The 21,440-nt window shown below is 42.6% G+C and overlaps 1 protein-coding gene across 1 annotated transcript in view; it reads right to left on the bottom strand.

Annotated features, from left to right (window-relative positions):
- The window catches only part of LOC108791114 (galectin-8-like), a 43,036-nt gene that overhangs the window by 8,710 nt on the left and 12,886 nt on the right, over positions 1-21,440 (bottom strand). Inside the window, exons 2-7 of the mRNA XM_018561499.1 lie at positions 12,426-12,511; positions 9,772-9,964; positions 9,197-9,316; positions 6,664-6,705; positions 3,975-4,001; positions 251-277 (exon numbers count right to left, since the gene is read on the bottom strand). Of these exons, the coding sequence (XP_018417001.1) occupies positions 251-277; positions 3,975-4,001; positions 6,664-6,705; positions 9,197-9,316; positions 9,772-9,964; positions 12,426-12,511 (495 nt within the window). The remainder of the gene's footprint in view (positions 1-250; positions 278-3,974; positions 4,002-6,663; positions 6,706-9,196; positions 9,317-9,771; positions 9,965-12,425; positions 12,512-21,440) is intronic.

Below are 21,440 nucleotides of genomic sequence, written 5' to 3'. Positions count from 1 at the left end.
CATTAACAACCTGTAATAAAACAAATTCCCCCAAATCCCTGTGCACCCCCAAAACAGGCACCCTCCATTGCTTGTACAGTCCACTCCCATCCTCTACTCTGAACTCTGCTGGTGACTGAATGCCTTCAAAAGAGGGTAAGAACCAAATTTTAGGGAGAGTTGATTTGTGCAGAAATCTTTAGCTTGGAAGAACGTGGAGCGTTTTAACCTGTCCATTTCCAACTTTCACAGTGAAGCTTTTGTGACTTACCATGTGTGCTGAAAACACCGGCTGAGCCTGTAAGTGGAAGAACAATAATGTCAGTCATTATTAGAAGGGAGGATATGAATCAGGTTTGCATTATATTGGCAAGCGAACTAGTTGTTATTAAGCACCATGATGCAAAGCACATCAGAGCAACAGGCAAAGCTGCTCAGTCACAAAGCTGCTTTGTTCACAAACTATGCCGCCAATAATGTCACCTATGCTTCACAGCTTATATCAGCTCATGTTATTTATTAGATGGGTTGTGTAAGCATAATATAAAAGAAGACTGCTGAGGGATAACGTTATATCAAGAGATTTTATACATGTCTATGTCTGTCTGTATGATAGAAGAGATAAAGAGGTAGGCTGCACTTAGACACTGCAGTCTATGAGAAGTCCCACAGACTTCTCCCAATTACAAAATAATTTTTGTTGCAGCAAAGTGACTTTAGAAAAAAAACTTTTCAACTTTTAAAAGTCCACAGACATACTAAAAAAAAAAGTTGGGTCCCTCCTAAAATCCCCTGCCAGACTCATAATCTAAGCAGTAGCCTGGGAGAGGAAAGGGTGGGGAGCATAACCCCCGACCATCCTAGACCACATGCTCTCAACATGGGGAGGGTGCTTTGCCAGGGGAGGACCCCCTGGCAAAACACCTTGCCGCATGTCGATGAAGACAAGAGCCTCTTTCCCACAACCCTGGCCCGATGGTTGTGGGGATCTGCGGGCAGGGGGGTTTATCTGAATCTGGGTGCCCCCTTTCATGCCGTCACCTCATGAATGAGTAAGGGGTAGTTGTACACCTACTCATTCACCAAAAAAAAAAGTCAAATTGTAAATAAACACAGCACACCGTAATCAAAAACACAACGAAGGTTTTTGACAAGTCTTTTATTTTAAAAAAAAAATGTCCATCAATATAATCCACAGGTCAATCACGTCATCCAGCTATGCAGATCCACGTCAATCATGATAGACGATGGCCGCTGACTTGCCGAAAGAAAAATATACCCGACGCCTGCCGACACGACTGAACCCACCAAACTCTCACCACACAATGACAGCTCTGACCCGAATGTCATGGCAGGGGCAGAGCGAATCGTTGCGTCATGAGACTTGTTCCGCCCATTTGTTGACATTCGGGAACAGAGCTGTCAATCATGGGAACTCTGCTCCCAAATACTATTCGGGATCAGAAGCAGAGCTATCATAATGAGATATGCTATTCGGGATTACAGAATAGCAATCGGGAGCAAAGCTATCACTGACCGCTCTGCTCCCAAATGTTAACAAATGGGCAGAACAAGTCCCATCACGTTACGACTCACTCCACCTCTTTGTTGACATTCGGGTACATCGCTGGACACAATTTTTTTTTTTTTTAAATAAAATAAAGGACTTTTGTTTACGGTGTTGTGTGTTTATTTAAAATTTGACTGTTTTTATTTAGTGAATGAGTAGGGATAACAACTATCCCTTACTCATTAATGAGGGAGGGGACCACATCTGGGTGCCACCATTATGAAAGGGGGCGCCCAGCTTCAGGTAAGGCCCTCTGCCCATAGACCCCCACAACCACCAGGCCAGGGTTGTGGGGAAGAAGCCCTTGTCCCCCCTGTGTCCTCTTAAAAATTTCTACCAGACCTGGCATAAATTGGGGAGGGGACTAAACCCCTTTTTTTATTTTAACATTTAACATAAATTTATTCAGAATGACATTTACAAAAAAATTTGCATGCATCCGAAATAATCATTATCAGAATGTGTGAATTTCGTCTGAATTTCAATTCGGAACAAAACGAATCGCACATGTCCAGTCATTACAAGAAAATGCATTATAAGAAAATGCAGTCATGTTTTACATACAACATGGAAGCTTACCTTAATTGCCCCAAACACTGTAGCTGCCATACTTGGTGCCTGAAACAAGTATAAATAATATAATAAAAATAGGTGTTTAATGTGTCCCTTTTTTTAGATCTAAAATATATCTAGTTCTAAATCAGACTATATATATTTTGGATACAACAGTAAACTTAAAGAAATAATGTTACAAATGTTATCGCTACTTAACGTTAATGGCACAGCACCAGCTCCAAAACTGAGATCTTTGACATTTACAGTGGAAGTAAAGGAAATTGGTCGGCTTTTAATGGCAGAAGGGTATACTGTGTAAGTCTCTTCTACCATAAAAGCTTCTGTCTACTATTCAGCAATTTCTGTTCGCTGAGCCGTGCATGGGCAGCTCAGCGCACAGACCCAGCATGCCAAGATAAAGAAACTCCCATGCGCACATGTGGGAGCTACTTCAGGCTGTCCAGCCAATTTAGAGGCAGAATATGTAAAACCTGGAAGAGAACCGAGTAGTAGATTGAAGCGCCAGAGAGGGAGGATCGAGGTGCTGGAGGAATTGGTTTGGAGGGTAAGTCTGCCAAAATGTGCTAACATACTGTGCATACTAGACCATCATGGATTAAAGCTCCTATTTTTCTTTCACTGTCACACTACTATCACTTTAAGTACATTTCCCTTGCAGACTATTTGTCCTCTACCCAAAACAGTAAATCTTTCTTAAAACTAAAGCCAATATGTCTTTTTTTTCATAGCATGGAGAAGGGTTCAAACCTGTCAGTTTTTTACTGCTGTCTGTGTTGCAATCACACCAATTCTCTACAGTTTAAATGGCTTTAGATACACATTAATTATTTGTTTTTGTTTGGGATAGGGTATGGGAGAGTATAACTCCTATCAGCTTATATTTGTGCCCATTGGGGAGATTTCCCTTTACTTCCTGTCTAATAGAAAACAGGAAGTAAGAGAAAATCCCTCTAAAGTGAGGGAAATCCCTGGTGGTGAGAAGGGTCACCAAAATTAGTGTCTCTATAGGAAGATCTCCAGACTAATAGATAGGGCGACTCTCCCTAAAGGGGGCATAAACAGCTATACAGACCTGACAAATGTTCTAATCACTCTCCACTCTATCCAAAACTAAAACAAAGTTTTGGCTTCAGTTGCACTTCAAGTAAAAGCATTATAAAGATTTTTTTTTAAACGGCAGCTGGTAGTTTATCTTTTAAACCATGGAGTGGATCACTGAGTGATATTTTGTGGACTAAGATTCCAACAAAGAAACCTCTAAAACAATTGCAGCAGGAAGTGTGCTCTATGTTAATTTGGTCCACATACGTACTACTATTTCAAGCTAGCCGTGCGTTTGTAAATATCATTCCCCACTTCATTTCATAAATATTCTATATTCTCGTTGCTGAGGTTATTATAGAGGTAGTCATGAATATTATCAAAATAACGTCACACAACCCAGTATTTTTTTTTAAACAAATGCTGTTGTCGGTGTGCCCATACACATCTCCATGTACTGGAAGGATGGGCAGAAATTTGTAGTGTATAATTTGCATGTTACAGGCTTTTTAATTATACAGATGAGAGGTGAAAGTTCTAATTATCAGTATATTATGTCATTAACAACCTGTAATAAAACAAATTCCCCCAAATCCCTGTGCACCTCCAAAACAGGCACCCTCCATTGCCTGTACAGTCCACTCCCATCCTCTACTCTGATCTCTGCTGGTGACTGAATGCCTTCAAAAGAGGGTAAGAAACAAATTTTAGGGAGAGTTGATTTGTGCAGAAATCTTTAACTTGGAAGAACGTGGAGCGTTTTAACCTGTCCATTTCCAACTTTCACAGTGAAGCTTTTGTGACTTACCATGTGTGCTGAAAACACCGGCTGAGCCTGTAAGTGGAAGAACAATAATGTCAGTCATTATTAGAAGGGAGGATATGAATCAGGTTTGCATTATATTGGCAAGCGAACTAGTTGTTATTAAGCACCATGATGCAAAGCATATCAGAGCAACAGGCAAAGATGCTCGGTGATGCCTCATATATTGTTTGTTCACAAACTATGCCGCCAATAATGTCACCTATGCTTCACAGCTTATATCAGCTCATGTTATTTATTAGATGGGTTGTGTAAGCATAATATAAAAGAAGACTGCTGAGGGATAACGTTATATCAAGAGATTTTATACATGTCTATGTCTGTCTGTATGATAGAAGAGATAAAGAGGTAGGCTGCACTTAGACACTGCAGTCTATGAGAAGTCCCACAGAGGGCAGCACTGACATGAAGCTTCTCATTACCAGCTTACAGCTCAGCCAGTCCAATTCAGAAAAATACATTATTATAACTTCGTCAAAATGTTGTTTTAAATGAATGGCATCATTTTATTCCTTAAAGGAGAACTATGGGGTCAGGGCTTCTCCCCATAGTTCTCCTAAGGAGAACCAGTCCCGCCAGTCAGCGCTGGAGGATCGGACAGGGGAGGGGGGAGGGGGAATCCCTCCAGGGAGCCGTAAGTGACAGTCACGGCTCTCTGCAGGGATAGATCGAGAAGTGACCGAGCGACGGTATGTGTTCGCTCACTTCCCCGTCTACTGAGCCGACCTGTGACAGTTTCATTGTCACAGGTCGGCTCAGATTATGAGGCTGGGTGAAAATCACTCACCTCATAATTCTCCTTTAATTTCTGGCAATACAGATATCCACATTATGCAAAAAAATATATATTTACAGTTTATCTAAACCCCAACAATAAAATGTTATTGTTTGCTCCCTTTTGGTTTAGTAAATAAACCATTAAGCAAAAAATATATTTTAATCTTACCAGAGATCTTTTATTTGATAACTTCCTGCCTGCGCTGCACTGATATCAGCTATATTGTTCTGAGAACTACAGCAGGCCATCTATCTACATTATGGACAAGAGGACAGGAGGAACCCCTTATCCCTGTCCTGTTCTTGTTGTCCTGATACAGTACGGTCAGTTAACGTTGTCATGATAGTGCAGGAGGTGTGTTACTGACAGACTCACCAGAAGAAACGAAAAAGAAAAAAAAGCCTACAAAACAAAATGAATGCAGCCACAAGACTGGTAGACTGCAATACTGTATATTACATTTTTGTTTTGGGGTTTAGATACGCTTTAAACTTTGTATTCAGCCTGTCATGGCCCCTTCAAGCAGTGCTCAGTATATCCTATAATGCAGGCATGTGCGGTCAGGGGAGGCAGGTGAGACAGAGCCTCACCTAGTATTATGCAGGGAAAATGCTGTCAGCTTCAAGTCTGCAATGCACTTTATTTCCTTGATTTCCTTACATTTATTTTCCACTATCATATTACACAACCCTGGAGGCAGTTTGATCAGATGTCACCTCCAATTACGCTTTTACCAATTTACACACTTGAACATGGAGAGAACATACAGATCCCATCTGGATGTTGCTGGGATTTAAACCAATTGCCTAAAGCTTATATGAAAAAGATTTTTGAGAAAAAATGTTGCTAAACCTACAGAAAAAAATAAGTATTCTAATAGTTTACTTGCAGCGTGTCTTCTGTCCATAAACTATTTTTTATTTCCTTGCAATGTGCCTCTGAACTGAGCTAGAAAATTTGGCTACTCCAGAAAATGTCAATGCCCTAGCCCAGAACTCCTTCCACCTTGCATATCACAGTCCTTTTCTGTGAGTGTCTAATTACTCTCTGTGCTGGCCCATCTCCTCCACTCTTCCTTTCAATATCCCTGAAAAATCTTTTAAGTAGCTGCCATAGAGTATCACTTTAGTAAGTCTTCTGGGGCTGCTGATATCACATCTAAGATGGCAGCACCCAGCAGAAGTCTCAGGGATTTTTAATGTGTACACAAGTGAGGCGTTTACAGGTAAATAGTATACTTTAAAGCAGAAGTAAACCGCTTTGCAATTGTTTTGGTTTTGCACTAATGTGCAAGTTTGCACAGCATGCTTTAACTGTAGGGCACACTTACCTTAGAGGTGTGCCCTTGCATAGCGCTGTCGGATTGATCTTCAGCCCCCCCACCGCCACAGCCACCTCCGTCGCTGACACTTCTGTGTTCCGGAAGTCCTCTTCGACTATTGGGTGGCTACTAATGATGTAACTCCTGCGCATGCGCACAGGTGTTACATCCTCCCGCCCCCATACTATATACACTGCATGGTGCATGCATGGTGCATGCATGCGGCGTAGAGTGTACACAAAAAAATAAAAAAATTGCTGGGTGAGAGAGGAGGTTTTTTTGGTCAGAAGAGACTTTGCATGACTCTCCAAAAATCCCTACCTCCCAGCAATTTGTTTTTCCACTTTTATATACATTGAATTCACATATATTCTTATAGGAACTTTTTTTGCTGAAATAAAAGGTCTGGCAATAGGCTCTCTTTAAACAGAGCACTTCCAAATACACCAAAACCTTCATCTAATCCATATCCAGCTGCCACTTCCCATACTTGACATTATGTTTATTGGTCAATTACAGGTGCCCAAGAGGGAAAGGATATCAGCCAATCTAGCATTGCAAAGGCACATACTCACTGCATATGGAGTGTATGGCGGTGGTGCAGGAGTCATCTCCGCCTAAAATTATAAACAAAGGGCGTTAGTTTTAGGAAAGAACTCCAAGCAGATCATTACAAACCCCCTCTATTTACATGTGATCACTTTTCATTAGGGTAATGCAATAACCTGATTTTTTTCTGTGCTGAACTGCTACATACCATTTGAAAGAGGACATCAGGGTTACAACAGGAAAGCCTGCTTTGTAAGCAGAAGTGTGATGAACTAGGCCCAGCTTTCAGGAGGGAGAGAGCTCCAGGTGAGCATCGCCAGTGTGGTTGTTATTGGTCCAAAGAACGGGCAGGAGGCGAGGCAGTGACACAATATCTGCAGGACTGCAGGCTTTGGATAGGTATGGTCACCTTTATTATTTTTAAACAGCTATACAGCATGGCAGGAGTGGCTGGATGATAATAATTGATTTTGTACTATTGGTAGATAAAACAATTCTTCTACAAGTGTAAAAAGCTTTTTGGCTGGGGTCAACCCAGGTTGTCTTCACATGTATGTGTATCCGCTTTCATGTATTTTTTAATTTTTTTTGTATTAATGTGTGTTTTCAGGCATTTGTGTGTTTTCTCAAATTATGTGCTCAGCATCTATAGAGCTGTCAGAATAGTCTGTTATTTTTCCAATGAAGCCCTGCCAAAAGGTGATTGCCTGTTGCCAGATGAGGGTTACGATAACCATGCCTTTGCAAGGCAAGGAAACACATGTATTTTGCATTTTCATGTGCTCCAATTCATGAATGAAATGAAACATTTTCGTGAACTATTTCCTATGACACGCCGCAAGTTTTATATGTGAATACGACCCATTGAAAACAATAGGATTCCAAGTGGCATGCCTTATGAATTATTATAACGTGTGCATTATGATGTATTTAAACACATGATTTGACATGCCATTTTTTTGATTGGGTCTGTTTCACATATATATGTTGCAGCAATTCATAGAAAATAGTTACAGCTTTTTATCCCTTAATAAGTTTCAAGGTGCCCATAGAAGTTAGCAGGAGCGTATGAAAATGCATGATAGATGCATATTATATCTTTTGTCTGCATTGCATACAGACAAAGATATGATTTTTAGAGATTAAATATAATGTTTTTATTCCAGTGCATAGCCATGTCAGTGGTGTGAATTTATATACAGATGTCTTTGGTTTTTGTAATTGGTTTGTGTATCGTAATTCAGAAAATACATGTTAAAAAATATCATATAAAATACTATAATACAAAACACCTCTATATACAGTATGTATAATCTACATGAAAAAACATTTATGTAATGCCGCCCCACCACCACCACAACCAGTTACCTCAATGATGCCCAGGTAGTAAAATACTTACTATCATCACCTGAGATCTTCTGAGCCGCATCGGCTCCAACTGCGCGCATGTGCAGCATTCACCTTAATTACTCCTATGCTGGTCCATACTCATGGAGGCCCTGAGCTATATATTCATTTTTATGTACCAATCCATAGTAATGATTGAGGCAAGCAGCGCACATGCACAGTAGGATGTGTAGGGATCCCAACCTGTAAAAAGTAATTTCAAGGAGATGCCCTCCTCATTTCAGGAAGGTGCCCTCTGCCACCCCAAACCACCATCCGCGGGGGGAGTAGAAAACCCCCTTAAATGATGGCAGATAGCAAAGAAGCTATTGCTTCCCGTGCTATCTGCTGGGTTTTTTTTAGCTGCTGCCGTCAGAATAAAAAAAAAAAAAAACCTGCATAGGAATGACCAGCTAGATTGCTATTGGCTATTTCATTTACAATAGCCAATAGCACGGCTGGCTTCAGGTCCATCTCTGCTGTTTGAGAGCAGCAGTGGGCGAGTGCAATAACTAGTCCGCTATTGGCTATTGCAAATTGAAATAGCCAGTAGAAGCCTAGCTATTCCTTCCTATGCTTTTTTTTCTCTGACGGTGGCCAGTGGCCCCGATGTCAGAAGAGAAAAAAACAGCAGGGAAAGATTTACTCTGCTAGATAGAGTAACCCTTTCCGGGAGAAAATGTTTCTCTCCTGGGACGGCCGGGAGCCGCTATCTAATAGCGGGAGACTCCCAGAACGTTGGGGAGAGTTGGGATGTCTGGATGTGGTTAGGAGTTTTCACTGTAAAGGCTGTGCATGGCTGTGCAGTGCAGTCCTCAGGGGTGGGCTGAGCTTCACTGGCGGGGGAAAAAAGAGCATAAAAGGACAATTTTACTAAAAGTAAACTCCTTAAGAGGAAACCTGTACTGAGAAAATATGGACGCCATCATTGCTGACCTTAGCTTCTGAAAATGCTAACAGTCTGGCTATCATGCTGTTCCAGTGGCTTTAATACTTTATGAGGCACTGAGCTGGGACAAATATGCAGTTTGGGAGTTCTAATTTTCTAATCTGTAGGCTTGCTCTGGATCACTGCATTGGAAAATAAAGTGGTTTTAAAGAAGCTCAGTAATGGCGGCCCCCATACTTCTCCTAGTACAGGTTTTATTACACTAAAGCATTGGTGGTACTTACAGGTGATGGGTGAAAGGTGACACAGGAGAGGCTGACATCACCACTAACTTTAATGGATTGGATGTTCTGATAGGACATGCGGTGCCGATATTCTAACAGGAACTGCCCATTCGCTGTGACCTGAAATGTATAAAATTACAAAAGTAACTAAATGTGTTGGAATTCTCAAAACTGTTCCAGAAATTCAAACATTTGGATTTTCCCCCACAATGGTCACCAAGACCAACAGAGAGGAGAGATCTTCCTAATGGTGACACAGACAACAATTAAAGGCTGACAGACGTTCTAACCCCTCAAGTTTTGGGTTTAGATACACTTTAAAGCTTGAATTCTGGTACTGAATGACAGATGCAGAGAAGAAGAGGGGCCAGAGTTCTGCACATGCGAGTAAACAATTAGACAGTTCAGCAGTGGTATCAGTCAGGACCTTCACACCTCAACAAGTTCTAAGCTGATTCCAGTCTAGTAGATCCCCATCCCCCATAATATGCAAGAGATATATCAATCAAATGAAGAAAAAAATATCAGTTTTGGTTGAAGATATTGTTTATAACTTTTAGCTTTGGTACACTCACCTGAAATGCATGTCCTACCACAGCAATGGAGATATCAAAGAATGCATTCCTTTGGAAGGGCATATGGTTCTTCCTCTCTTCAGCGCCCCAGCTGTGGCTCTGCATGGTGTTACACACAATGACACATTCGTCAAAACGAGGGTTGAAGTGAAATGCGATGTCATTGTTGAAAGAGACAAAGTCTATGGCACATCTGTAAAAAAAAAAAAGGGGACAGGGATACCATTTATTCATGACAGGTATTTATATAGCACTAACAATTTAGCAGTCCCTGCCATCAAGGAACTTACAGTCTAAGGTCTCTACCTAACATACCAAGGCAAATTTAGACATGATTCCATGCAACCCCCTAAGCCACATCATAACTAGCTAGAAAATGAAGGTAAGTTTCTTGTGATACTAAAGGATAGCAGATATGATGAACTGGATACAGTGCTTTGCATAAGAATTAAAGGAGAACTATTGGGAGAGTAAAATGTACTCTTTCCAATTAGTTAGGCCTGCGCGTGACACTGCAGCTGTCACATACTGGCTCTATAACTTGAGCACTCAAGTGACCACAAACCACTGATCGGCGAGCTCACGGTCTTCTCCCTGCAGAAAGCAGTGACCGTAAATCATCACTCCCTGTAGGGATTCCCCCCCTCCCCTCTCTCTGTTCCTCCAGAGCTCATTGGAGGGACAGATAGGTGAGGGGGTGGGCAAAGCTCTGCCCCCCCACCCTCTCAGTGGAACCATCAATGGCTGTAACTGGCAGCTGTGAGTTTTTTGGGAAGTAAGTTTGTATCATCTCTGCGTATCGGTGTCTGGCATTTTGTGTCCATTCTCCTTAGCATAATTGCTCTATCTCTGCCACATTGGACGGGGGATGTTGGTGAACAGCTTCTTGGCTTTAAACCAATTTGGTGTACGTTTGGGTGTTTGTTTAGGGTAACTGGCTTGCTAGAAGGGGGCACACGGCCCTATCATAAGTTTCTTTGTGTAATGAAACAGGTTTTCTTCTAGAGTTGCCTGTAATTAGTTAAATGCATCTTGCCAATAGTCCTTGCAAGTGAAAAGCATCCCCAAAACTTGATCCCGTCACCATGGGTGAGGGTGATCCATTGTGGTGATTTTGCTTTTGTTTACCACTGTTGTGCACTTATATTTACTTTTTTATCACTGGGGTGCTCCTTTTTTATGCATCGTATAATTTTTATCTCCCCTAATGAAGCCACCTAGAAACATGTTGACATTGGGGTTGTGGGGTATGTTTGATTAATATCTACGTCTCTGACTCATGGTTGAAATATGAGGAACAAGGGACAGTTAATAGGGATAGAGAGTGTTCCCTATTATCTACTTTACCCTTCACTCTCTTTTGGCTCAAAATATAAAGATAATTTAGGAGGAGACATAAATAATAACAAATAAGAGCAAAGGAAAGGATTTTAGATTTCTTTAATAACAATTTAAATTCCTGACATTGGACCACATTCATCTGGCATTTAATGGCTACATTCACTCTATATTAGGGTTAATGTTGCCCAACTTTCAGTGCTTTCACTCGCTGGCCACTATGTTGTCACTGCAGAACGCAGAAGTAACACAGCAGCCAGCAGATGAGGTGTGTAGTGCGGGATAAGCTATCAGACACACCTGGATGTATCAGATACAGCAGCCTTAAACATGTCCAAACCCAAAAAATAAAATGCAATTTATTGCAGATTACTATTCCTTAGATGTGCTGGCTTTTTTACTTTTTTTCTCTTTATTTTTCACTTGGTGATCCAGCCAGTAACACACTTCCTGTCTTAGGTGGCTCAATTCTATGGAAGAGATGTGGAGCCACCCTTGGACAGCGGATTATCAACCTCTGGGGAGGCTAGTGTGAGATGTACTAGCTGAGTTAGATGGACTTGGCTAACAAATTAAAATTGAACTCCATTTTACACTTTTTTAAGCAGTTAGAATCAGTATTATTTGTTTTCCTTTTGGGATAAAGGTTTTACCTAAATGAATAAAAAACGACCATTGTAAGTACCCCTGTCAGTGTTAAATGGTTTTATTCAACCCTCTAACTGCCAGTTTTGCTGGACAATTTGGTCTGTAAAAGTAAGTTGAACAATAACAGACTTACTTGCTGGGAAAAATATTGGAAAAAAAGCACAAAAAAAAAGAATGCAGCCATATTTAAAGATTGGTAAGCTGCAAATATTAAACCTTTGCTTTTGGGTTTAGATATGCTTTAAGTTGAGTTTTGTCTCGATCAGCCCCATATGCTGTGTAGCCGACAGCATCCTTAATAGCCAGTGATGCTGACAGTGGACAGAGCCTGATGGGGAATACCTGAAAGACTAGTTCCACATAAGGCCTGCCTCCCTTGTGATTGACAGCAGGCAGTAGACAGATTCCATAGCCAATGGCAGGCTGTCTATTGGCTATGGAATCCGTCCACTGCCTACTGTCATTAACAAGGGAAGCAAGTGGGTGTGATGGGGAACTAGTCTCTCAGAGTTCCCCCTAATGCTTCACCCACTGTCAGTGTCATTGGTGGCTAAGAGACTGTTGGCTATGCAGACAGAAAACCAGCCATTTAGCATTTTTTAAGGAGAGCAGTGGCATGTCCCCTCAATTTTGTATAAAACGTATTCTGCCGGTGCTCCGTAACATACCTCTTAGCATGGCTGTGGACTTGTCCTTGGATTGTCACTCTCTTTCCATCTGAGATCCCCCCAAGTATGGCACTCTGGAAGGGGACAGGCTGAATAAAAAAAGAGAGGTGTCAGAACCATCAATTAATTTAATAAAGTTTAAAATAAAATATCTTTTACACATCATAACAAGAGTTCGGACAAGATAAAATTGCAGTTTTGGATGTCTATTAGCCGGGTATGAATTTTGATCTCCTATCTTTACTAAGCTTCTATGTATATAAAGACATGAACTGGGGGAAGAATCCTCTCTTACTTCCCTTACTTCACAAATCTAGGAGCGGATTGGAGTTACAACTGACTTTTAGTCTGCTTATAGTTTGCCTTCCCTAGTTCTGCTTTACCCTCTCATCAACATGCTAATGAACACTTTTTATAAAGCTTTTATGTTTTATTACATACCTTAATTTAAACCCTATGACATCATCACTTGGTCTCAATGCTTCTTTATGCAATGCAGGCAGATCATGGTTGTTGGGATGGGCCGGCAGGGTGCTCTGCATAGCTTCCTGAAAACATCACAGCACCCTGTTTCCTCAGCCCTGATGCAAGCAATGGTTTGGCTCTTGGGAAGAATTAAGCAAATATCAAAATACCTTTACTGACAGATGGCTGTCAGTCTAGAACAGTGGTTCTCAACCTGTGGGTCGGGACCCCCTCGGGGGTTGAATGACGATTTGCCAGGGGTCGCCTAGTGGCTCTCGGCCGCCGGGAGAGAAACACTTTCTCTGTTTTGTTTTTTTAAATCGGGGGCCGCCGTAAGTCAGAAAAAAAAAACCCACCATAGGAATGCATAGCTAGATTCCTATTGGCTATTTCACTTTGCAAAAGCCAATAGCAAACTAGCTATTGCACCCGCCCTCTGATGCTGCCAATCAGCAGAGGGGGACCTGAAGTTCTCCATCAGGTCCCCTTCTAGTGATTGACAGCAGCAGAGGATGGGTGCAATATGTAGGTATTCAAGCAAAAAAATATGTAAAACACACCTCTAGCTATGCATTCCATTTTCCCGGTCCGCAGCTGCAGAGATCAGGAAATGTCTCAGTGCCTGTGATTGGCACTGCGCGCTGTCAGCTTCCTGGCGGGCTCGGCACGTGGAGCTGCGAACACGCCCGAGCCCATCTCTATCAGTGACAGTACTGCGGAGTATGTACCTCATACGTTATATAGCCACACACTTTCAATCCAATTCTTCTAGTTACAGCTGCAGAGCCTGGTCCTGTCTTTGCCTATAGCAGTGGTTATCAATCTGTGGGTCGCTGTGCAAGGTGAGAGTCTTCCTCAGCTCTCTCCTAGCGCAGCAGTGTCAGTTCTCCTGCCATGCCTCCAGATGTCGTTGTAGCAGCCGCGGCATCCCTAAATTTTACCTTTGGGGGTCACCACAACTTCGCAAATGTTACCAAGGGGTCCCGGCCCTAGAAAGGTTGAGAACCACTGGTCTAGAAGAGTGTGCATGCCTAGGCAGGTTGTATTTGCATAGAGACTGCCCTAGGTACCACCCCCATGCGATGCTGAGCCTCCATGACTGAAAGAACTGGAATCCAATTAATGAAACGGGTGGGTCAGGGACAGTAAGGCTGAGGAGGAAAAAGCTAGATGATGCTGGAAGATCCTCCAGCCAGGAAATTAAGCAGGCTCTGACTTGCTGCTGCTTCTAATGCACATTGTGAGAAGCTCACAGTATGAAGTGAAATCAGAGTAAGCATTTTAGTACAGGGGAGGTGCTGGTAAAACTGTGCAAGACTGAAGGTAAGGCTGGAGCTCAGCTTTAAGAAGTGCCAGCACTTTGTTGATTTAAATTCTTAAAATTAAAGTTACAAAAAAAATTAAAATGTAATGTCACATATATATAAAAAATAAAAGTCCCCGCCCCCATATACACACACAAACATGCGTCGAGTGCGCCTATGTGCGAAAATGATGATTGGGCCCATTGCACCACACATGTTACATACTACCCCGAACGTCAGAGTGAGGGCAAAAATTGTAGGGCCATTAATCACTGTTAACACTAATCTGATGAGCGGTAAAAGCTTTTAAAGCGCCTTCTATGGCCAATTTTGGGTATGGTATTTTTTGCAATTTCGCGAGCACAATTTTAAGGCTTGACATGTTTGGTGTCTATTTACCCGACATGACCCCGTCTTTTATATTTTACCAAAAATGTGGTTAAGAATAAATGTTTTATAACATAACGTAGGAAAAACGTTTTTTTTAAAAACGTTTTCTGTACTATTTTGTTATATAGTAAAAAATAAAAACCCCAGCAGTGATGAAATACCACCAAAAGAAAGCTCTACCTGTCCCCAAAAATGGTATAAAATGTATTTCAGTGCAGCATTGCATGACGGAATAAAGGTCAGTCAAAAAACCGCAGCGCTGAATACTGAAATATGGCCTGGACAGTAAGGGGGATAAAAGGAGAATTATGAGGAGAGTGATTTTAACTCAGCCTCATAATCTGAGCCGACGTGTGACAATAAAACTGTCACACGTCGGCTCAGTAGATCGGGAAGTGAGCAAACACATACCGTCGCTTGCTCACTTCTCGATCTATCCGTGCAGAGAGCCGTGACTGTCACTTACGGCTCCCTGCAGGGTACAGCTGGCTCTGCCTCTAGATAGGCTAAGCCAGCTGTCACTCAAGCAGCTGGGTGGATTCAGACATAATTTTCGGGATCCGTTCCGGCTGCGGCGTCTCAGCTACAGCTCGCGGTATACTGAGCTTTGGGTGAGGGGAGGCCACTAGTTTGTGTCCTCCCGTTACCCTTAGGAGAACTATAGGGAAAAACACTGACCCCATAGTTCCCCTTTAACATTCCGGCCTACTATCACTATTAGGCCCTTTCACATGGGTGATCTGATAGGGTCAGTTTTTCTCGATGGGAGTCCGTTTACACCTGGTTACCCCCGATTCCGGTCAGCTCCAGAAAATCAAACAGATCAGAGATCCGTTTCGCCAGACCGGGTTATGCCGGATCGCCATTTACATCCACTTTCCCATAGACTGACATGGGGTCTGGTAATTGCAATTTTTGTCCTCTATCACAAGATGGAGGAAAAATCTGTACGGACACGGATGTCAGAGCGGTAATATCCCTTCTTTACTGCTGTGATCAGGAGAGTATCCGTGCATGGATCCTCTCCTGATCAGTGTGAACGGGGCCTAAGTGTCATTCAGTATTAAAATGATCCATAATTCCTAAATTAAACAATAGAATAATCTGTGATATTGTAATATTGCTGGCAATGTGCCACTGATCATTTTGGAAAAAAGCCCAGCTTGGGGTTCCCATTGCTATTTCACAACTAACCAAGTAAAGTGATAGATTTGAATGCCAAAAACAAAAACTGAAAAAAAAAAAGATAAGAAAACAAAGAAACCTGAAAACAAAAGATAGAACAAAATAATAGAAAAGAATGTTACAAAGAAATGAAAAATAGGTATAACAGGAAATATGAAGTGAAAGAAGTACACCACCAAACTGCGGTCACAGAGATGTCACACACAGGGCAAAGCTGATCAGAACGACAGAACAGCAAAAAGGGAACAATGAATACAAACTTCCTCAAATAATACAATAATATATTCTAAGAAACACTATCTGGTTCTCATTTACTTCCCTTCACAATTCTAATTGGACAAAGGGGCGTTTTTTTGCACGGACATATTAGTGACATTTAATCATGATCTACTGTTTGGAGCTGAATTTTTAGGCTTAGGACTCGTTCTCATGATCTGCAATTTGCCTTGTCATGTGTGGTGACAGATCACATCACCACATTCCGGTGGTGTGTGCTTAAAACAAATGATGGCATGCAGTACTTTTTTTTTTTAAGCACACCACAGTGAGACGTGGTACAACCTCATCACACCGCAGTGAACTCATAGAACCTAATGAAATCTCACATCTCAATAAAGTTCTACCAACAGCGCATCAGCGCTGTCCAGGCACACGTAACCAGCAGCTGTGCAGTTAAACGCGGTTGCTGGTTTGTACTGAGCAAGCCCTCAGGGTTTGTTCCCATCATCTCTTGACCACATCTGGATGCAGACATAACAACTATTAGATAGCGGCTCGCGGCCGCAAAACATTTTCTCCCGAAGAGCTTTACTCGGCTTGATCTAGCGCAGTAAACCTATCCCTGCTATCTGTTTTTTTGTTTTGTTAGGATATCGAGGGCCACTGGCTGCCGTCAGAGAAAAAAAAATCATAGAAATGAATAGCTAAATTGCTATTGCAATTTGCAATAGCCAATAGCTGACTAGCTATTGCACCCGCCCACTGCTGCAGTCAATCAGCAGAGGTGGACCTGAAGTTCTCCATCAGGTACTCCCCTGCTGATTGACAGCAACAGAGGGCGGGTACAATAGCCAGCTTGCTATTGCAAATTGAAATAGCCAATAGCAATGTAGCTATTCATTTCAATGCTGTATTTTTTTGTTTTATTATGATGGAACATGCATTTTTTTGTTATTTTTTTATTATAAATTCTTTTTTATTAAAAGTTTTAGTACCAAACATGGCATAAGCCCTCACGTCCATGAAGGCACACAGTTCAGTACACTGTAAAACAAAAATAGCATACAATGCAACCCCAAACTCCATTATAGGAACAGTCCCACAGTGAAGGTTACCCCCCACCCCCCGTCCCCTAGTAAGTGTGTGTCCTCCAAATGCCAGCTGCCCCGCACGGGGTGTCCACCTCCCTTGCAGGAGTACAGTATCTACAAGGTTTGAAATACAAAGATTAGACATGCAGGGTTTATTTCACCGCCAGTCCCTATTGCACATTATTTCACATTCTCAGGGGTTCCGCAGGCATTTGCATGCATTTTTGTGTGTTCCCAAGTGAAAAAAAAGCAGGCTGCTGTACTTTTTATTAAAAGCTCTGGAACTGAACGCAATGGTGAACTAGTCTTAAATTAAAACAATTGGAATTACTGTGTATGCTGATCAAAATTTGGTGCAGATAAAAAAAATGCACCGGTCTGGAGATGCTGCGAACAAGCCCTCAATGGCCCCGCAGTTGTGGATTGCAGGTACAATGCACAGACACCTCCAGCCCCCAAATTGAGGAACGGACCTTCAGTCATGGAGCTGGAGGATGATATCAGTGGACTACAAATGCGGTGGCATCACCACATTTGTAATCCCCTGAGAAGTAGGAGTCCCCTCAGCTTCAGTTGCAGACGGGGCTTGTAGTGTTTTCATTCACAGATCCTGTATAGCAGAGCGTGCGTGGAGAGGAAGAAGCAGTATAAGCAGCCAATCAGTTCATGTGGTGACATGAAGCATGCTGAACGGAGGAGAAAGCAGAGTGACAAGGGTAGCTGTATTCACAATTTTCCACCTGACTCCTTTGGGTGCTGGGTGTTGCTTTCAGGCAAAAATCACAAATTTGTTCCATGTATGTCCAGCTATAAGCCGATTTAAATATAAAGTGCTATTCTTAGGGTTATAATGCAATTCGGGTTAGGACCCGTTCACACCGGTTGCAGTGTGTTCAGGCCGGATACTGGCCGGAACGCACTGCCTCGCATTGCAGCTGGATCACTTTTTAGTGGGGCAGGAGGGGGCGTGGCGGGCCATTGAAGTGAATGACACCGTAGCGATCGCCCGCATAGTGCTTGTAGCATTTTGATCGCACTGGACCGTGCAGGTGATCGCATTGTGGCCCATTCACTTCAATGGCCCGCCACGCCCCCTCCTGCCCCACAAAATAGTGAGCCAGGCGCAATGCGAGGCAGTGCATTCTGGCCAGAATCGGGCCGGAACGCACTGCAACTGGTGTGAACGGGCCCTTAAGGTTAAATGTTACTTTTACAGTTAAAGGAGAACTATGAGGTGAGTGCTTTTCACTCACCTCATAGTTCTAGCCGACCTGTGACAATGAAACTGTCACAGGTCAGCTCAGTAGATCGGAAGGTGAGCGAACACATACTGGCGTTCGCTCACCTCTCGATCCTGTCACGGCTCTCTACCGTGACAGGGAGGGGCTGGATTCCCCCCTCCCCGCTCCGATCCGCCAGCGCTGACTGGTGGAACCGACGGGGGAGGGGGCTGGTACAGCTGGCTCTGCCTCTAGATAGGCAGAGCCAGCTGTCAATCACGCAGCTGGGTGGATCTCGACAGTAATGTCGGGATTTGTCCAGGCTGCGGTGGTCTCAGTATACCGCGAGCCAGCTGTCAGTCATGCAGCTAGGCGGATCCAGACATAATTGTCGGGATCTGCTTCAGCTGCGGCGTCTTAGTATACTGCGAGCAGCAGCTCGCGGTATACTGCGGCGTCTCAGTATACCCCGAGCTATAGCTTGGGGTATACTGAGCCTAGGGTGACGGGAGGACGCTAGTTTCTGTCCTCCCGTTACCCTAAAGAGAACTATGAGGGAAAGCTTTAACCCCATAGTTCTCCTTTAAGGATAGCCTGCAGATCAGGGACATTGTTTCACATTGTGCAGATCAGGGACATTGTTTCACATTGTGCAGATCAGGGACATTGTTTCACATTGTGCAGATCAGGGGCATTGTTCCACACTCTTCAAAATTAAACTATTTTATATTAAAAGCCAAAGATTGTATGTCTGTGATATGTCACGCCATGGTTTAGTCTTATCGTACAACACCAGAGACTGCATTCTTGTTATCACTATAGCTATCACTGTGAGAAAACAGGATGCTGTGTTTCTAATCAAGAAGAACTATTATCCTTTTTAAGGTATATCGGTCACAGAGATCTAACCAATCTTATTAACGTATGTTGATGTGATAAAAAACCATGTGTCCATGTACAATATAGTTATCTGTAGATCTGAAGCCATATTTACTTATTACACATGAAGGCTCTGCTTCCCCTGTGCCTTGCTGATCCACTTATTTTACTGCCAAACTGGTTATTCCCGAATACTGCTCTGACTGATAGCAGGGTGTCATGTGATCGAGTCTGACTAGGCTGAGAGTTCAGGACAGGAGCAGCTGTTTTTTATTCATGACAAGTGAAATCTTCATCAGGGGTGTCTAGGGTTACCACCTTTTCTTCAAGTGAAACCCGAACACTCTAGCGACACACGGACATTTTTTTGGGAGAATGAGCCGTGGCGTGTTCATATGTAAATAGTGCCACCCATTCATATGTAAATATCATAGTTGAGACTATTTTCAGTGGGGGGCCAGTAGCACCTAACTTAATTTTGGTTGTCCCTGTCTGCCTGACATCTTGTACCCGGGTTTCTGGTGCCATTAAAACCCGGACACAGCATTCAAAACCCGAACTGTCCGGGTGAATGCTGGGCAGGTGGCAACCCTAGGGGTGTCCCCAGGTGTGGTGTCACCCCCGGTGCGGCCGCTGGGTGTCACCCACTGAGATGTCACCACGCACGTAATGATGACACACGCCCTTAACTGCCGGCGGCCGTGTTAGTGGTGGACGCCGGCAAAGAAGATTGGACGTTGGCCGGGCAGGATAAGGTATGCAGCCGGGTCTCCACCTCTCTTATGTAGCTGTCAGGCTCTCAGTCCATGAATGTCAGTCATTTTGGTGTCACCCCTTCTGAAGGTATCACCCGGTGTGGTCCGCACCCACCTTGTAAGGCCACTGATCTTCATAACTATGCTATTTGGTAATGCTGAAAAGCGCCCTATTTGTTCACAAAGTTCTGCGAATTGTAATGATAGCAATGTAGGTTTGTGCTGTTTTGGTTAAAATAATATAGACCATTTACTTTGCAAGGGAATTCTCCCTTAGCTTACTGAATGTGGTGAAATTCACCTTGCGATCTAGGATCTAGTGATTATATAATAATTAGTTCTTATTTCAGTATCAGTCATGAATTTTTGATAGAGATATTGGGTGCTTGCAGCCAGATGGTATTGGGGTTATGGGGCAATACTGGTAAACAACGTTGTTTTGTTTTATGGGGTAAGGGAAGGATATTTTCTTGTTCAAATTATATTGTTTTATTAAAAAAATTGATAATAAAGAAATTAAAGATCTTAAGATTTACTCTTTTGTGGTGTCCAATGACAGTTTCTTTCTTCGTTATACAATTAATTACATTGGTGAGGACACCTGCCCTAATAGCTGGGATGAGAATTCTAGGGAACTGATTCCAGATACCCCCCTATGTATGTTTGTATTATGATTTCCTTCATCTCTCCCTTTCATCCAGCCTGACTTTAGAAGGTACAACTCTGATCCATGGAAAGAGCAGAATCTCAATTTAGGTTGCACAATAATAGTTGTTCTCGTCAGTAAAGTACCATTTATATACAAGCTTTCAGTCTTTGATTAATACATTGAAATACATTAAAGTTGGGAACCACTTTAAAGTGTATTTACATAGTTACATAGTAGATAACGTTGGAAAAAAGACACGGGTATATCCAGTCCAACCCATGTGTGTGTGTGCGTCAGATTAAGTTGTCTACTTAAAGAGTATACATATCCCTGTATGTTGTGCTCACTGCTATTTGAGGAAGACATCTAGAAGTTTTTTGAATTTGCAAATGCTTCCAGCTGTTACCACTAGCTGGGGATCCCAACCTGAAATAAGTCATTTCAGGCAGGTGCCCTTCTCATTTCAGGGAGGTGTCCCCTGCCAACAAGGAAGAGAGCACCCCCCTGAAATGATGACAGATAGCAAAGAATCTATTGCTTCCCTTGCGACCTGCTGTTTTTTTAGTATTCTGACAGCTGCTGCTGTCAGAATAAAAACAAGAACAAAAAAAACAGCATAGGAATGAATGGCTGGATTGCTATTGGTTATTTCAATTTGCAATAGCCAATAGCAAGCTGGCTATTGCACCCGCCCTCTGCTGCTGTCAGTAGAGGAGGACCTGATGGAGAACTTCAGGTCCACATCTGCTAATTGACAGCAGCAGAAAATGGGTGCAATAGCTAGCCAGCTATTGGCTATTGCAAATTGAAATAATCAATAGCAATCCAGCTACTCATTCCAATGCTGTTTTTTTTTGG

The sequence above is a fragment of the Nanorana parkeri genome, unplaced genomic scaffold, assembly GCF_000935625.1.
Source record: "Nanorana parkeri isolate BGI_ZX_2015 unplaced genomic scaffold, ASM93562v1 scaffold528, whole genome shotgun sequence".
Taxonomy (NCBI): Eukaryota; Metazoa; Chordata; class Amphibia; order Anura; family Dicroglossidae; genus Nanorana; species Nanorana parkeri.
This window is presented reverse-complemented; position numbering and strand designations above follow the sequence as displayed.